Below are 16862 nucleotides of genomic sequence, written 5' to 3' on the forward strand. Positions count from 1 at the left end.
CTTTTTTTACAGCTTTTTTAGCTAGAAAGGTATCACCAATTAGAAGTCAGACTGCTTAAAACACATCAACAATACCCAAAGATCAGCTCTTGTATAACCAAACTGATCATCAGAATGCTTATTTAAGTGCCAGACCCCAATGTTTTAATTCCAAAGAGACATCTTAAAGAGTCAGCCGTGCCACTGGTTAGGGAGGGAGGACCACACCATTATTCCCGATGGAAACGTTTGGAAGGTACCTTTGGCCTTACACCCAAAAAGCCACTGCAGTTTGGGGCTCCACATTTGCAAACAGTCTTTCCATTCCCAAGACATTCTAGGTTGTAGTTGAAGGTAAGTTCAGTGCCTGCATAAAAGACCATGAATATATTAACATCTATGGCTTTGATTACCTTATTTCTTTAAAAAAATTTTTTTTTAATATTTGTTTATTTTTGAGAGACCGAGCGAGCACACAAGCAAGCACGGGGTGGAGACAGAGAGAGAGGGAGACACAGAATCTGAAGCAGGCTCCAGGCTCCAAGCTGTCAGCACATGGCCTGATGCAGGGCTGAAATGCACAAACTGCAAGACCATAACCTGAGCTGAAGCTGGGATGCTTAATTGACTGAGCCACCCAGGTACCCCTAATTACATTATTTCTGTATTAATCATAAAGGATACTGACTTATTAGAGAACAAAACTTTGGGAGGGTAGGAAGGGATTTATTAACTCTAACACCACTATATTAATAAATTCTAATCCTGTAAAATTATTAATCAGCAAATACACTTAATAACAGAAAAACATAAATGGCTCAGCAACTTAGTATTTAAAATAGCCTTTACTACAGAGATGTTAATTATCCCAAGTTGTTTGTTTTCTAACCCATTCAGATTCTAAATATATTAATTCATTACCAAAACCTAACAAACAACAACTCATTGTATACAGTGATTTGCTAGGCACTAGGAATGCAAGTATGAAGAAAACACCTGTTGTTCTGTGCCAAACCTGGCAGAACTTAAGTAAGAGAGACATCTCAATACAGAGTAATGCCAGAGAACTCTATACCACAGACCTAAGGTCTGGCTTTAAATCCCTGTTACCACAATCTAGCTGGGTGATCTGAGCCCTGAGTACATTTGTTAAATGAAGAAACAACAATAATCTCACAAGCTTGTTTAGAAAATTTGGCATAATGCACATAGCAGTAATTTGTAAACTTTAAAAAGAGATGTACAGGGGCTCCTTAGTTGGCGCAGTCGGTTGAGGGTCTGACTCATTTTGGCTCAGATCATGACATCGTGGTTCGTGAATTCATGCTCCACATTAGGCTCTGTGCAGATGGTGAGGAGTCTGCGCCTCCCTCCCTCCCTCCCTCTCCTTGGTTCACAGGCACTCTCTCTCTCTCAAAATAAATACATGAGCTAAAACAATTAAAAAAAAAAAACAAAAAACAAAGATGTACAGATTTAAGATACAAATTGTCCCCTTTCTGTCAAAAGTGCATTTTATCAGAGCAAAGAGCAAAGAAAACACACCAACATTCAAATTCAAAGCACATTAGGGAAAGCCTAACAAAATAATTATATGTATGCAAAAGAGATTATTTCTGGGTGGGGGTAATGGTTCACCATTAACATATAAAATGATAATCATTAGGTCAAAATTATCAAATCTTAGGAAGATTTCCCATTGCAGACTGACCTATCTTCCATCAGTGAGACTAACCAATACATATAGTTTTTCATCTAATATTGAATTAATATAGATCATTATTTGCTTATTTGGCTAAGCAAATTATAAAGCAGTTGCCTTACATTTAGGGGTCCAAATGGTTCGAATCACTCATGGCCTGGTGAGGTTCACAATGTAAGGAGCTTACAGGAACTGAGACTGACCCAGATAACATCAGGGTTATGTCTCCCCTCTCACACCCACTGTGAAATACCGCACTGAATGATAGACAACTCTATTCATACAATTCCATTCTTATTACACAATTTATAACTATATAACTGAATTTTTATTAATTTAATGCACTTATAAAGCAGCTCAACCATATATATACAAAGTTGAAGATAGCAGGATACTTGACATAACCTGCTGCTTACCCACCATCCACTATATAAACATACTGCACAGAGGATAAATCAGAAGGTACCGGTACACATAAAAGAAAGACTCATACGTTTCTAGAAAAGAGTCCAATATACAATAATCCTTGAGAGGTCTGCACTTAGGGGATGGCAAAGGGCGATGGAGAAAAGATAACAAGGAGTATGATACATGTAGTAGACAGAAAGTATAACAGGTATGTGAAGAATCCACGAAGCTGAATGAGATAAGGAGAGCAAGCTGAAAAGTTCAGACTCTACCTGCCAAGGCTGCAGCTCCCACAGACACTCCACATAATACTGAGCACATTCTGTCTCATTCCCCTCATCCCACCCATGCAGACTGGAAGTCAAGTGAGAACAAGAACAAGGTCTGTGAATTCCCACACCATGCTACTTGAGCTAAGTGAATATGGGAGAAAAGAGAAGAAAAACTTGCGCCAGGTTGGTAGAGGAATCTACCCCCAGGGATAAAGACTATAAAGTTCCAAGTACAAATGTACTGAAAGCAGTCAGGAGAGATTTAAGAACTAAAGTCATGTGGCTAACATTTGAGTAATTAATACACAGGACACTCCTCCAGGGTGGTTAGAAGTGCCAGACTTAAGAATTCAAGTAACATAGGTATACCATATACCTTGCATTTTTGCAAGGATTAAATATAATATGCTTGGAACAGTGTCTGGCAGTGGTGCCAGGGGCTGAGGAGAGAGAAAATGGGGGTTAGCATTTAATGGGTGCACAGTTTCACTTGGGGAAGATGAAAGGGTTATAGACATGGATGGAGGTGTTAGTTGCACAAAAACATGAATGGATCTAATGCCACAAAATTATACACATTAAAAAATGGTTAAATGAGAAGTTTTATGTTATGTATATTTTACCATACCACCACCACCAAGAAAATACTCCAAGCCAAGTACCACCTGGTACCTGTAAGTCTTTTATATATCCTCAAGAATTTGCAAACCTCATTTTGGGATTATGGGGCATATGGGAATTTTTAGATGCTCAAACCTGACATTCCTTTCTTAGCTCCAGAATCCTTAATTGATTCTTACCTGCTTTTATGTCACTCAGGGCAAAAAGACCAACACGGGTATCTCCATTCACAGACCATTTCTGTGTTTCACAGTTGGGCTGGCAGCAATGATTCATGAACCGAGCATAATTTCCTTTGGGACCAGCGTCAATGATTCGGTCCTAGAATTCCAAAAGATGCTGCTCATTAGACACTTCCTGTGTATTTTAATAAGCTAGAATTCCTATTTGTCAAATCTGACTCTCCCAGGAGTGGTTCTCAAAGTGTAGTCACTAATCCACATATGTTACTTGCTAGAAATGCAAATTCTTGGGCTGCACCTCAGATATACTAAAGCAGAAACTTTTAGGTGGGGCCCAGCAATCTGTGTTATAACAAGCCTACTAGATGATTATGATACATGCTGAAGTTTAGGACCACTGTCTTAGAAGCAGCAGCTTGTCCCATCCTCTCAATTAGGTAGTCCTGAACCCTGGCTACACATTAGACATCACCTAAGTAGGGGGCACCTGGGTGGGTCAGTTGGTTAAGCGTCTGGCTTCAGCTCAGGTCATGATCTCACAGTTCGTGGGTTTGAGCCCCATGTCAGGCTCTGTGCTGACAGCTCAGAACCTGGAGCCTGCTTCAGATTCTGTGTCTCCCTCTCTTTCTGCCCCTCCCCTACTTGCACTCTCTCTCTCAAAAATAAATAAAAGTTAAAAAAATTTAAAAAAAAAATCACCTAAGCAGATTTTAATACTGATAATGTGACCCCATCCCAAACTAAGATGTGAATATCTGGAGGTGATGATCTCATTAACCAAAGGGTTCAACTTGATAAATGTTCACAAAGTTTCACACCAGGAAAGAAATCTGTTGTAACAGCCAGTGGAAGAGGTGGGGGTGGGGAGCTGGGCAGACCCTAATATTCAGATACAAGGAAGAATCTGATACACAGAAAATAAACACACTAAGATGCTAGAATCAGGAATGAGTCCCAAATAGAATTCTAGGCACCGATGAAATGAAACTCATCAGCAAATTCCTATAATTGGAAAGATGAGTTGGGTTCAGAAGCTGAGTTCTAAAATCAATTTTTAAGACCTTCTTAATGTACTAAATATTAACAAATCAGTTTCTCAATCTGTAAAGCAAAAGGGTAAAAGAATGATTACTTTGTTGGCTTCAAGTTTTAATCCTATAGGAAAAACTAAAAGACATAATATCCAAATTAAACAGTTCAAAAAGAAAGCAAATAGCTTTGTTGCCTCTGGCAATGAATGTATACCAAGAAATGGGCAAACTGAGCTACTCCAGAACCTTGACCAAGCAATCCCCATAAATTTAAGGGAAAGACACTATTTTGGGTGGTGAATCCATGCCTACAAACACTATGACTAGGACAATATCAATTTCACAATCTTATAACAATGGAAGTAACACAAATTACTTACTTTGTCTAGGGTAAGCATATAGAAATTAGTGATATCATGTTCTTGGGCATAACGGATTCGAGCTCTGCATTCTTCTTCATCTATTAGCTCACCCACGTACTCATTCACAAATTCACCCTAGAACAAGAAATAGCCCTTAATGGCAAAAAGCACAACTGTGTTTCCAGGTACACCTTATTTTTTAAAAAATTAATGAAAATAACAATCTCCAAAGAAGTTCATGTACACGTAACTAGTCACTTTAGCGAAGGATTATTCACGAAACACAAATATGATGCTTCAACTATTTGACAATGAAAACCACCTCCCCACTCCTATCACGGTTACCAGGAGAAAGACTGGGATACACTGGACAAGGAAGATCAACCAAGATGAAAGTAAGTAAACTAGGGCTCCATTATAATGCTGATATGGATAGTTGAACCCTTTAAGTGCCCCCAAACCTGAAAGTCAGTTTCCCTAAACTATGATCCTTTTCCGAAGAACATATGCTCTGTCTGCTGCCTTTCCACATTTTACAATACTGTCCTCCTGACACTGTGGCCATACTAGCTTTCACTCTTGCTGTCCACCTTGCCTGCAATGCTTTAACACTCAACTAGTCTAAGCCAACAACTATTTGTCTTTCAATTTTCAACTTAAAATATTCTCAGAGTCAAAGCTAGTTTCAGGCCCTTTACCATTTACCACTGCCTCCAGAACCCTTTGTGCTTCCACACTGGGTGATTACTTGATCAATGTCTGCCCCCCTTAGAATGTAAACTTTATGAAAACATGGACCATGTCTCTATTATTGATCACTGCATTTGGAGCACAATGCCCAACACACAGTAGATAATAACCACTTAGCAAATAACGAAACAGACTGATATTCACTTCCTTTTCTAGAGACAAACTTCAGAATTCTTCAGAAAGCATAACTAGAATAAAGTTTATTTTATTAAAATGTCAAGATTTATTCTACACAAAGACTACATAATATTATCTACCAGAAACTTGCAGGTCCTTCTAAGTTTGAAATTGTAGATGTTAGTGTGCTTTTTAGTACAGAGGGCCTAATCCTCTTCTTCATTTTCCATGAACTCAAACCCAGTGAAAACAGATTTTATTAGGTGATTAACACCTTTGTATCACATGTTTATTATCCCCTTTCTCTTAACTACAGGTTCCAGGATTGTCACAAAAGAGCAAATAAGGTCATAGTATCTCTATGAATTCCCTTCATTTTTTCATCCTCATACACAGTGAACATGTTTAATACTAAGGACTTTAGAGGTAAAGGAGACTTTCCCAAGCCTATAAACTCTAGAAGGACACAGCAAGACTAATAGTAAGGTTAATCCTTAACTATGTTATCTTCCCTCTAATGATCATCTCCTATTCATCAAGAATAACTACTCCTATTAAGCAAATGCAAAGAAGAAAAAAAAAATCTATAAATTATGAAAAACTTTCTTTACCTTTTTAATATCGGTTTTTGTCCGGAGACCCCAGCCCCTCTGTAATGTGCGAAAAATTTCAACCTCTGGATACTGGCGCTTAGTGAAGCACTGGTTTTGGCAGCGTCCTCCGGCAGGACATACTGTGGGGTGGCACTCATAGAGCAGCATGCGGTTGATACACTCGGAGTCTATCCCACAGGGGTTATCATCAGTAGCTTTACAGTTGCAACGGGGAATTTCAGACAAGTCTGCAGTAAAGATCTGTACCCTGCCAATAGGACGGTTCACCTGGAAAAGAAATACATACTATAGAACATCAGGCAAGCCAACACAAGCCAGTTTAGGACCTATTAAAAGATAGACGTCTTTTCCTTGAAGTTGAATGCCACATTTCACAGGATTTTGAACTTCGTGGCATTATTCACAATAGCTAAAATGTGGCAAGAACCCATATGCATCCACAGATAACACATGGATATACAAAATGTGGTATAAATAATGGAATATTATTCAGCTTAAAAAGAAAGGAAATTCTGACACATGGTATAATATGGATGAACCTGAAGTACATTATTGTACATGAAATAAGCCAGTCACAAAAAGACAAATACTGTATGATTCCAACTTATATAAGGTACTTATAGTAGTCAAAATCATAAAGACAAAAAGTAGAATGGTGGTTTTGAAGAAATGAGAGGAGGGGAGAATGGGAAGCTAATGTTTAATGGGTAGAGTTTCAGGTTTACTAGATGAAAAAAAATACTAGAGATATATGGTGGTAATGGCTGCAAACATTATGAATGCACTTAATATCACTGAACTGTATGTTTAAATAGGATTAGGCTGATAAATTTTATGTTATCTGTATTTTACAATAAAAAAATTGAAAAAAGATTTAGGCACGTTTGACATAAAGCCTTACTTAATATGCAAATTATGAATCCCACAAAAAATTTTTGAAAATCACTTAAAAAAAGGTATTTTAACAGCTGGTATGCCAAAGTGAACTGTAAACTGAGTTTCTGCTATTACCACATGGTGGCACCACTTTAGCAGCTACATTAAAAAAAAAAATTTCTTAAATTATAATGGTTTGCATGAGAAGGTCTTTGGGTAACTGAGGTTCCTGTTATGTGAAGATATATTTTAATATTTATTACCATAATATGAAATCTTTTTAATAGACTATAGCAATGTCACTCATGCATTTATTTAGTAGTAGTCAAAAACAGTGAAAATCTGCTGAGGTAAAACACAGAGGTCAAACAAACTGCTGCTATAACACTGAAGCCATTAGTTTTTCAAATGCTGGTAGCAACAATTTGAGGCAAAAAACAGACATTTCATAATACAGATGGATTTGTGTACTATGAGAATGAGTCTCCCCTACCTGATATTATTTCATGGGTAATAGTCAAACTGTGAGTCTTTAAAAACTCAACCCTTTCATAAAAATTGGCTATTCAGAAATTTTATCAAAATTTTGATAAATCACTTGTTAACATTGTTGTGAGAATAAGAAATAACAAGTAAAAGTTATAGTACAGAGCTTACCACAGCCTCTTAAACATGGTAGATATTAAAATTAAGTTGTCCTTTTAATATCTTATTTATTTATCTATTTATTTATTTGAGAGAGAGAGAGAGAGAGAGAGAGAGAGAGAGAGAGAGAGAGAGAGAGAGAGAGAATATGAATCTTAAAAGGAGGCTCCATGCTCAGTATGGAGCCCAATGCAGGACTTGATCCCACGACCTGGGATCATGACCTGAGCTGAAAGCAAGAGTCAGATGCTTAACTGATTCAGTCAGCTAGGCACCTATTAATTCCCTTTTAAGTATTTGTCACATCAAATATTTGAGATTACCCTATCTATTCAATCTAAAATCACTATGATTAACAAAAGTTATTTCCACCTGCTAAATTCCCAAAAAGTTTCATTTCTAACATTTTAGTTTTTGCCTACTGTTTAACAATATCATAAAATCTCCACTGTCTTTGCAGAAATATAATGTCTTCAAACCAGTTCTCGATAGCACCTTAGAAGGATTAACTCTATCAGATCTCTTCCCAGATTTTTCAAATACTGGTAAAAATTGTAAACTTCTTGTTAATGGAGGAATATTGTTACCACATGAAGTTATACTATTGAAGACATACTATTACCACTGAAGTCACAAAACTCAAGAAAGCAAATTCTAAAAGTATAGAGGTAAGGACTAAGTTCAATCACCTCAGACTGCAGGTCCTACTAATAGGGCATTTGAACATGCACCTCTGTCTCAAGATGAGTACCCTTACCTGACCTCCCTCCCACAAAATTTTCATCCTACTCCTTTTCTTCTATAAAGATATGTTTCAATCATTCGGAAGATCTAATCTAATTTGTTACTAATCCCAAGTAAGTTTCTTGCCTAACATAATATAAAGCAAAACAAAAAAACCACATTGTTTAGTAAGAATAAAATATAAATATGTAAGTACAGTTAAATTTAGCTCACTCTAGATCAGAGATTGACAAACTTTTCCTGTAAATGGCTAGATGGTAAATTTTAGTCTCTGAAGGGTATAGATTTCTGGTGCATGTAGCTTAATTCTGTCATTGGAGCACAAAAGTAGCGTAAGACAATTTCTAAAGAAGCATGGATGAGTGTCAATAAAACTTCATTTATGGATACTGATACTTGAATTTCATATAATTTTCATGTCCTGCTTTTCATTTTTATATTTTTCCCAACCAGAGTAGGCCAGATTTGGTCCATGGACTGTTGGTTGGTTTGCCAATGGTTTGCCATTTGGTCCATGGACGACAGTTTGCCAACCCTTGATCTAAAACTTTTTCCTGGAAATATATTTGTTTATAAAAAGGTGGGGACGGTGTATGAAGGAAAGAAGTTGGCTTCTAAATTCTGTGATTTAGATCACTCACAAGAAGTTTCTCTCTCAACAGCTCAATATGGTTGACGTGCTACTCAGAAATGCCTCCCTTGCTATTATCTGACATCTATGACTGTGGGAAACCAGATTACTTTCCCCTTTTTGAGGCCTAACTACACTTAGATCTCTATGCATTATATCTCCATGCACAATAACTCCACTTAACTCTCAGTATATCACCACCAGTGTCCATTTAGACTCAATTTTAGATTGAGTCTCTTTTCATCAGTTTTATTTGTAAGGATTTGTATTTTATTAATCTTATTCTTTCTTAGAGGTCTTCCAAAGATCAAAAGCCAAATTTACCTTTTTTTAAAAGGGGGAGGGGGGGAACCACCCTCATTCTATCTTGCAACTACCATGTACATCCATTAAAACCCTTTTAAAAATCTAAGCTATATTATGGAATTTTAGTGTTCTTAATTTCCTATATTTCATAACATTTTACTATTTTATCATTACTCATAGTTACTCATCAGTGATTCCCAACTCTGCCAATAAAGATTTAACTGACAAGAAAACAGAAAAATAATGAAATCACCAAAGTTCATACATGCAAGAGTTCAACACTCACATTTTAGTTTTTGTATGGCATTGCCCAAAGTGCTAAATCATCTTTCCAGAATGTATTAAAGAGTCGAGATAACATCTTTGTAGTCTGCTTTTAGTAGGGTTGCTTTATTGAGCAAATAAAAATCCCAGACACCTGATTAAATTTGAATTTCAGATTGAAAAAAAAAAAAAATAGGTTTCTAGTTTAGGTATGTCCCATGGAATATTTGGGATATACTTGACTACATTAGCCTCTAAAGATGGTGAAATTGATCTTTAAGTGAAACCTCAGACTAGAAGACTTTAGAAGCTCAGATATCAATGGGAATACTAATAATAAATTTCTATAGACAAAAAAGAAATATGGTGTTCAGGAATGACATCAGCATAAATACTGTACAACAAGAAACTGGACAGTCTCATTTTGTTAACAAAGTTAATAATAGCATTCTTTCGTGTCTTCTAACGTTTGAACACAACTAACTTCTTAAAAAGGTTTTTTGAAAAGAGGTTATAGGAGTGCCTGGCTGGCTCAGTTAAGTGTGTGAGTCTTGATCTCAGGGTCATGAGTTCAAGCCCCATGTTAGGTGTAGAGATTACCTATTTAAATAAATAAAACTTAGAAAAAAAAAGAATAAAGAAGTTTTAGTAAATACTTGTTGAAATGTCTAGTAAATTTGTTCTACATTATTCCTGTATTTTAAACTTCTCTTAATTATTCATAAAAATGACTTAAAACATAAAAAAATACAAAGGATCCGAAGGACCCTGATGATAAACAGTGAGGACTCTTACTCTACTAGGTTCATTAAGGGTTAGGTACACCTAACAGGAACTTTACTGACCTTGGGAAACCCAGTCATAGTGGTCACCTAAAATATCTTTAGTATCAGCCATTACCAAGAAGACTTACCCTGTGTATTATTCACACTATCTCGGGACTATTTATCACTTTTTATCATGGTTCTTGAACCCCCTTCAAACTGCAAGATATTGACTGTGCACATAATCTAATCCAATCTACTTCTATAAAAAGACTTTCCAAAGCAACAGAAAAAATTATAAAACACAACTGATTTTCATAAAAGTGTAGACAAGGTGCTAGGAATGCTGCTCTGGAACTTTTTATCTTCTTTCAAGTTCATACCTCTACCTAAAAGCAACTGTGTTTATGCTTCCAATCCTCTTCATGAACACAGCAGGAAGAGAGAGAGATCTATATAGGGTCTCTCCTAGAGACAGAGTCTCCTGAGGTCTTCTCTCACCTTTATATGCTTGTAAGGTGGTGGCTTCTTGTCATTCTTTCGGTCTTCCTGCAGCTGTCTTAGCTCTTTTTGTGCCTTTAACTCCTCAAACCTTGCTGCAGCTTCTTGAAGAGCTAAGAAAACACACAGCACAAGTCACTTAATCTTAGGTGGACTTGTTCATTTTGCCTTTTTTTCCCCTTTAAAGTTGGGAGAAAATCCACGTCTTTTACACAAAACTCAACCAGCATTATATGGAAAATTAAGAAGTATATATGACTGCTATTTTCAAGTTAATTTATGGTTCTCAGGGTATTCAGATTTAGCATTAATACAAAACATAATCCACCATTAAATGGCACAATGCAGGCTACCACCTTCAGAGGAAAATTTAAAACAAAAACAAATCCAGCCAAATGATTTGAAAAAGCCCACAAATAACATCTCCTAACAACGAGACTGCATCTGTTCAGCAAAGTCACTGCCCTTCATTAAGCCAAATTCTTGCCTCAGTTCTGAACCTCTTGCCTCCAGAAACACTCCGTCTCTTTAGTGCCAAATAACATGCTACATTCCTTTGGAAGAAATTCAAAATTAAAGTTTTCCTCTCCTTCTTACCCAATTTTCTAGAGTACCTGTCCTATTCCTCTCCTAAGGCTCATTCTGTAAATATCAACTATTACCTATAAAGATACAATAACAGATCTTCATAGCTGATTTGTATTCAAGTACTATACTTTCATATGCTTGAAAGAGTGTAATATCTTAGAAGTCCAACAAAATCTTAAGATTCTTTCTTTTTCCATGTAAAACTAATTTTTAATTCATTCTCCTTTTTTAGAATTCATTATTCCTGAACCAGGTTAAAAATTCTGAAAAGAATTCCAATTCTTTCCCCTCCTTCCTCTCTGCAGCTTTCCCCATATTGTTAGCTATTTAAAGAAAATATCCCCTTTGATCCACCCCTTTTTTTCCATTTCCCTGTCACCATCTAACAGAATTCGTGTTGCCCTGAATCCTCTTATTGTTATAATCACTCCTTTCTTCATGCTATTATTCACCATGTCCTGCCTCGTCTGTCTACTTAATGTCTATCCAAATACTCATCATCCTCTCCACCCCAGAGTCACCTCACTGTGACAGTCTTATCATCTCTGTTCAGAAGTACTGAAACAGCCATCTCACTGACATTCTGGCTATAGCCTCTCACGTTTATGGTCCTCAAGTTTAACTTAGACAAAAGTTTCTAAAAAGTCTGCTCTGACCATGTAACTTACCTACCTTTTCTGGCAAACAGCCCTGTGTTCCCCAACCCCATCTTCAACTGTACTGCATAGAGGTCACTAACTCAGTTTGTTAAAGATTTAATGTATACTTTCACATATGCTGTCTTGTTAACATTTTCATTGTTAATTTTTTTTTTTTTTTAAGTTTAAATGTTTGTTTATTTTTGAGACAGAGCAAGTGTTCTGGGGAAGGGCAGAGAGAGATGGAGACAGAGAATCCCAAGCAGGTTCTGTGCTATCAGCACTGAACCCGACGTGGGGCTCAAACTCATGAACCTTGAGATCATGACCTGAGCTGAAATCAAGAGTCAGATGCTTAACTGACTGAGCCACCCAGGTGCCCCTAAAGTTTATTTTTAGAGGTGGGGAGGGGGTAGGGAGGGAGGGGAAGAAAGAGCATGCCTGGGGGGAGGGGCAGAGAGAGAGGGAGACAGAATCCTGAGCAGTTTCCCCACTGAAAATTTGATGCAGGACTCAAACTCACAAACTGTGAGATCATGACCAAAGCGGAAGTTGGGATACTTAACCAACTGAGCCACCCAGGTGTCCCCCATTTGTTAACTTCTTTGCAGGCAGAGTAGGGCTTAAGAGTTTGGATTCTGGAGTCCAATTGCTAGAGTTTGAAACCTTCCTCTATCACTTATTGGCACTGGAACCTTGGGTAAGTAATTTTTACTTTTATGATCCTTAGTTTCCTCATCTATAAAATAAGGATAATAACATCTAACTTACAGGGGGTATTACAAGGACTTAAAGCAGAAAAAACCTGAACAGTGTCTGGCAAACAATAAATGAGAACTATTATTATGGTTCACTCTTCAAAGTCACTTGGAAAAAAACCATCCAGGACTTCTAACTTTGATCCCCAGCACAGTTATGCTTCCTCTTGGTCTGTTCCCATAGCACACCATGCACATTTTTGCCACAACACTCAAAGAATGGCACTTTGACTGCTTAGATCTCGAATTTGCCCATAAAAACGTGTATTCTTTGAAGGCAGAGGTACCCAGCCAGCCCAGGGTAGAGGCATAGAAAGAGCAGAATCCCAGAGCTTTAGTGGGCTCAGACTTGTGGTACTCCCTACAACTCGACCTTCTCCCCCAGCCTCTGTGGTGGCCAGCTCTATGCAGACAAAGATGTTGCTAAACTGGTCCCCGACCATCCAAGATTACAAGACTCAAGAGCCAAGCTCCTATAGTATTAATACTAACAGCCCATATTTGCACAGAAACGACATGGTCAACAGATAAGTGAGGACCCAATGAAATGACATGAGGCAAATGGAACCTTTGTGAAACTTGTTCCCTATGGACATCATTCTCATTCCTCATCAAGAAAGTTTTACCTGCTTACAATCTTATAAAGAATCTTCATCTAATCAAAAAGTTACACTATTTTTTAATGTTTATTTTTTTTTTAACTTAAAGTTTATTTATTTATTTTGGGGGAGAGAGGGAGAGAGGGAGAGAGGGAGAGAAGGAGAGAGGGAGAGAAGGAGAGAGGGAGAGAAGGAGAGAGAGAGAGAGAGATGGAGGGAGAGGGAGAGAGAGAGCGCGAGCCCAAGCTGGGGAGAGGCACAGAGAGAGGGAAAGAGAAAACTCTGTCAGCACAGAGCCCAACTTGGAGCTCAAATTCACCAACTGTGAGATCATGACCTAAGCTGCAACCAAGAGTCAGAAGCTTAACAGACTGAGCCACCCAGATAACCCTTAAATGTTTATTTTTGAGACAGCACAAGTTGGGGAGGGGCAGAGAGAGGGGGACCAAGGGTTAAAAGTGGGCTACGAGCTGATAGCAGTGAGCCCAATGTGAGGCTTGAACTCATGAACTGTGAGATCATGACCTAAGCCAAAGTCGGAGGCTCCACCGACTGAGCCACCCAGGTGCCCCGAAAGTTTCACTTGTTTAGAATCTCCACCTCACCATGCAGATAAAATCTTACATATGTCAATGTCCAAATAAATTAAGAAATAAGAGATACTTATACTGTCTTTCAAAGGACAGCTAAAGGAAGAAAGTAATTATTGTTGATGGCATACCAACTCAACTATGTGCTCTGTGGTTGATGTTTTTATTATCTCACTGAATTCTCAAAGCAACCTTTACTCATTATACAGTAAGAGAAAACTGAGGCTCATAGTTGATTCAACCCCTCCTAGCCCCAAATGTCCCCATTCCTTCACTACCAGGCCAGCTTAAAAAAAATCTCTTTTGATTCAGAACATTAATGCTTTCATTTTCAGTATTTTCCTTTATTAACTTCTGGTGAATTTTATTTCTTCCCAACAAATCCAAACCTTGTGGAACAAACAACTCTACTAGAGAGTCTGACTCTTGTCTAGCAAACTATACTGTTTATGCTATAAAATAGTTCCAAAGTTCCAGTACTTGGTAAGATGCTGAGAAAACAGAACTGATAAAACACTTCCCTCAAGGGGCACCTGGGTGGCTCAGTTGGTTAAAGCGTCTCACTCTTGATTTCAGCTCAGGTCAAGATCTCAAGGTTCGTGGGATCAAGGCCCACATTGTGGGCTAACAGCACAGAGCCTACTTGGAATTTTCCCCGCCCCTCCCTCACTCAGGCTTTCTCTCTCTCTCTTTCTTTCTCAAAAGTAAATAAATAAACCAAAAAAAAACTCCCTCAAGGAAATTCTAGTTACCTAAAGGTTGGCTAAAAATAATGAGCTATGTGGATCAAGTTCCCTGTAAAATCCTATAGCTGTAGCTACATAATGCCCCAGAGATCAGAACACAGCAGCTAATGGAATATATGTGAATTCTAACACAAACAGAACAAATACCTGGGTAACAGAGATCTGTGCTGGCCTGAGAAACAAAAAGGATAAAGTTACCTTTTTTATATGTCCCATCCACTCCTTTGCCCATCTTATCCTTGCTGCTCACATCACCCTCCATATAGGGAAAGACTCGAGCCTGGTGTGTCCACAGATAGTCATTAGACCCAAAGAATAACACAGGGAACTCGCCAACATCATGTCTCATCTTATCAATATTGGAAGGTACAGCTCGAGGATGGCAGATCTCAGCTGGCCACCACCTGGGAAAGGTGAAAACAAGCAAGGAAACCTTTAGAAGGCTGCAGAATAATTAGGGAAACAAGCTACTTTTTAGGACAGGAATAAGGAATAACAAGGTCTATCCACATTAAAGTCCAACCTAGCCATTTTTACAATCTAACTAGAGAACAAACAAGTAGTATGTGCTGAAAACGCCCACCTTCATAGATATACTCACATATAAAGTTAGATTCAGTTATTCTAGTTTAAAGAATCTATAAAAGGAAACAATAACTTAACAAAATAATAATTATCACATAGATATGAACAAAGCTTTTGACTATAATGTTCACTGAAGAATTATCTTTAAGAATGAAAACCTGGACAGCAATCTAAATGTTCAACAATAAGGGAATGAATGATAAGGTAACTATGGCACATGATACAATGAAATACAATTTGGCTTTTAAAAAACTGTTAGGCATATAGAAAAATGGCACCAAGAAATGCCCCCTAAAATAAAATAATAAAATAATAAAATAATAAAATAAAATAAAATAAAAGTAAATTAATACTTTACATGTCCACTTTAGGAAGACAATTTGGCATTAGTTATTTAAGGTGGAAACCCCTATCCAAGAAAAACTCCTGTGCATGTACACTAAGGAACACTGACAAACTGCTCCAAACAGGAAAATGGATAAATTAACTACACTATATCGGAAGTCTGTATGAAAAAGAAATGGAGAATGGCAAAGTATGAACTAGAGCACTACACTAACCACTATAAATCTCAGGAGCATAATAGTGAATGAAAAAAGCAAGTAGCAGGAAAATATAGCATCAATTCCTTTACATAAAGGTCTAAAACATGCAAAACAAAACATTATACATGTGTAAACATATAGTAACACAAAGGAATAAAAAACACAAAATGTTGTATAGTCGTTACTGCTAGGAGTGGGGCAACAGTATATTCAGAAAGGGTCATGGTGGGAGCCTCAAGTACCAGCAATATGCTATTTCTTTAAATGGGAGGAACATACATAGGTATGTACTTATGTATGTATGTATCAGAAAGGTAAATTTCTGATTCTCTTAAATCATGCATGTTATGATATTCTTCTGTATATTCCATGATCAACAAAAATAATTAAAAAAAAGAAAAGACACAAAACTGGGTATAAACCATAAGGCTAATTATTTTGAGGGAACATGCATTGGTGTGTCTTCAAGTAAATATGCTAAAATATTAGCAATGTATCTTCCTTGTTATGGGTTTGTTTTCATTCATGAATTTTCCAGAGAATATGTATTATTCCTATAATCACAAAACAGAAAATGAGTTTTTTTCTTTTATAATGAAAAAATTAATGGGGGGGGTGCACCTTGCTTAATCAGAAAAATTTTTTTTTTAAATTAAAGAAAAAAAAATGCTAAACACTGTATTTAAGATCCCAAGAAACAGAGGATGGTAAAAGAAAAGAGTGTCAGTCTCCTTCATGCTCACTCACCTGTATCGTCCAACTTTTACCCAGACAATTTCCCTGTAATGGGGCTTTTTGCCTGCCTTACAATCATTGCAATACCAGTTTCCTTCAGGGATATCAATGTTCAGGCATTCACGATGAAAAGCAGCAGGGCAAGAATCACAGCACAGAAGGCTGCCTCCTGTGGGAATCAAAAAATCTGGCACTCAGAATCACAAGGCCACATATCATGACCCAGATGAAATAGCTTTTGCTCCTAACCAATTATTTATCTCTCAGCTAAGGACTTAGTAATTTATCCAGAAAGGATTTTCTACAAGA

The 16862-nt window shown here is 37.3% G+C and overlaps 1 protein-coding gene across 8 annotated transcripts in view; it reads right to left on the reverse strand.

The window, feature by feature from the left end:
- Window positions 1-16862, reverse strand: part of NSD1 (nuclear receptor binding SET domain protein 1) — a 146059-nt gene that overhangs the window by 9710 nt on the left and 119487 nt on the right. For all 8 annotated transcript variants that reach the window (XM_027035480.2, XM_027035525.2, XM_027035534.2 and 5 more), the window contains 7 exons: window positions 16566-16722; window positions 14887-15092; window positions 10770-10882; window positions 6036-6305; window positions 4576-4692; window positions 3162-3303; window positions 240-346 (listed from right to left, as the gene is read on the reverse strand). In XM_027035480.2, the coding sequence (XP_026891281.1) occupies window positions 240-346; window positions 3162-3303; window positions 4576-4692; window positions 6036-6305; window positions 10770-10882; window positions 14887-15092; window positions 16566-16722 (1112 nt within the window). The remainder of the gene's footprint in view (window positions 1-239; window positions 347-3161; window positions 3304-4575; window positions 4693-6035; window positions 6306-10769; window positions 10883-14886; window positions 15093-16565; window positions 16723-16862) is intronic.

The sequence above is a fragment of the Acinonyx jubatus genome, chromosome A1 (assembly GCF_027475565.1).
Source record: "Acinonyx jubatus isolate Ajub_Pintada_27869175 chromosome A1, VMU_Ajub_asm_v1.0, whole genome shotgun sequence".
Taxonomy (NCBI): domain Eukaryota; kingdom Metazoa; phylum Chordata; class Mammalia; order Carnivora; family Felidae; genus Acinonyx; species Acinonyx jubatus.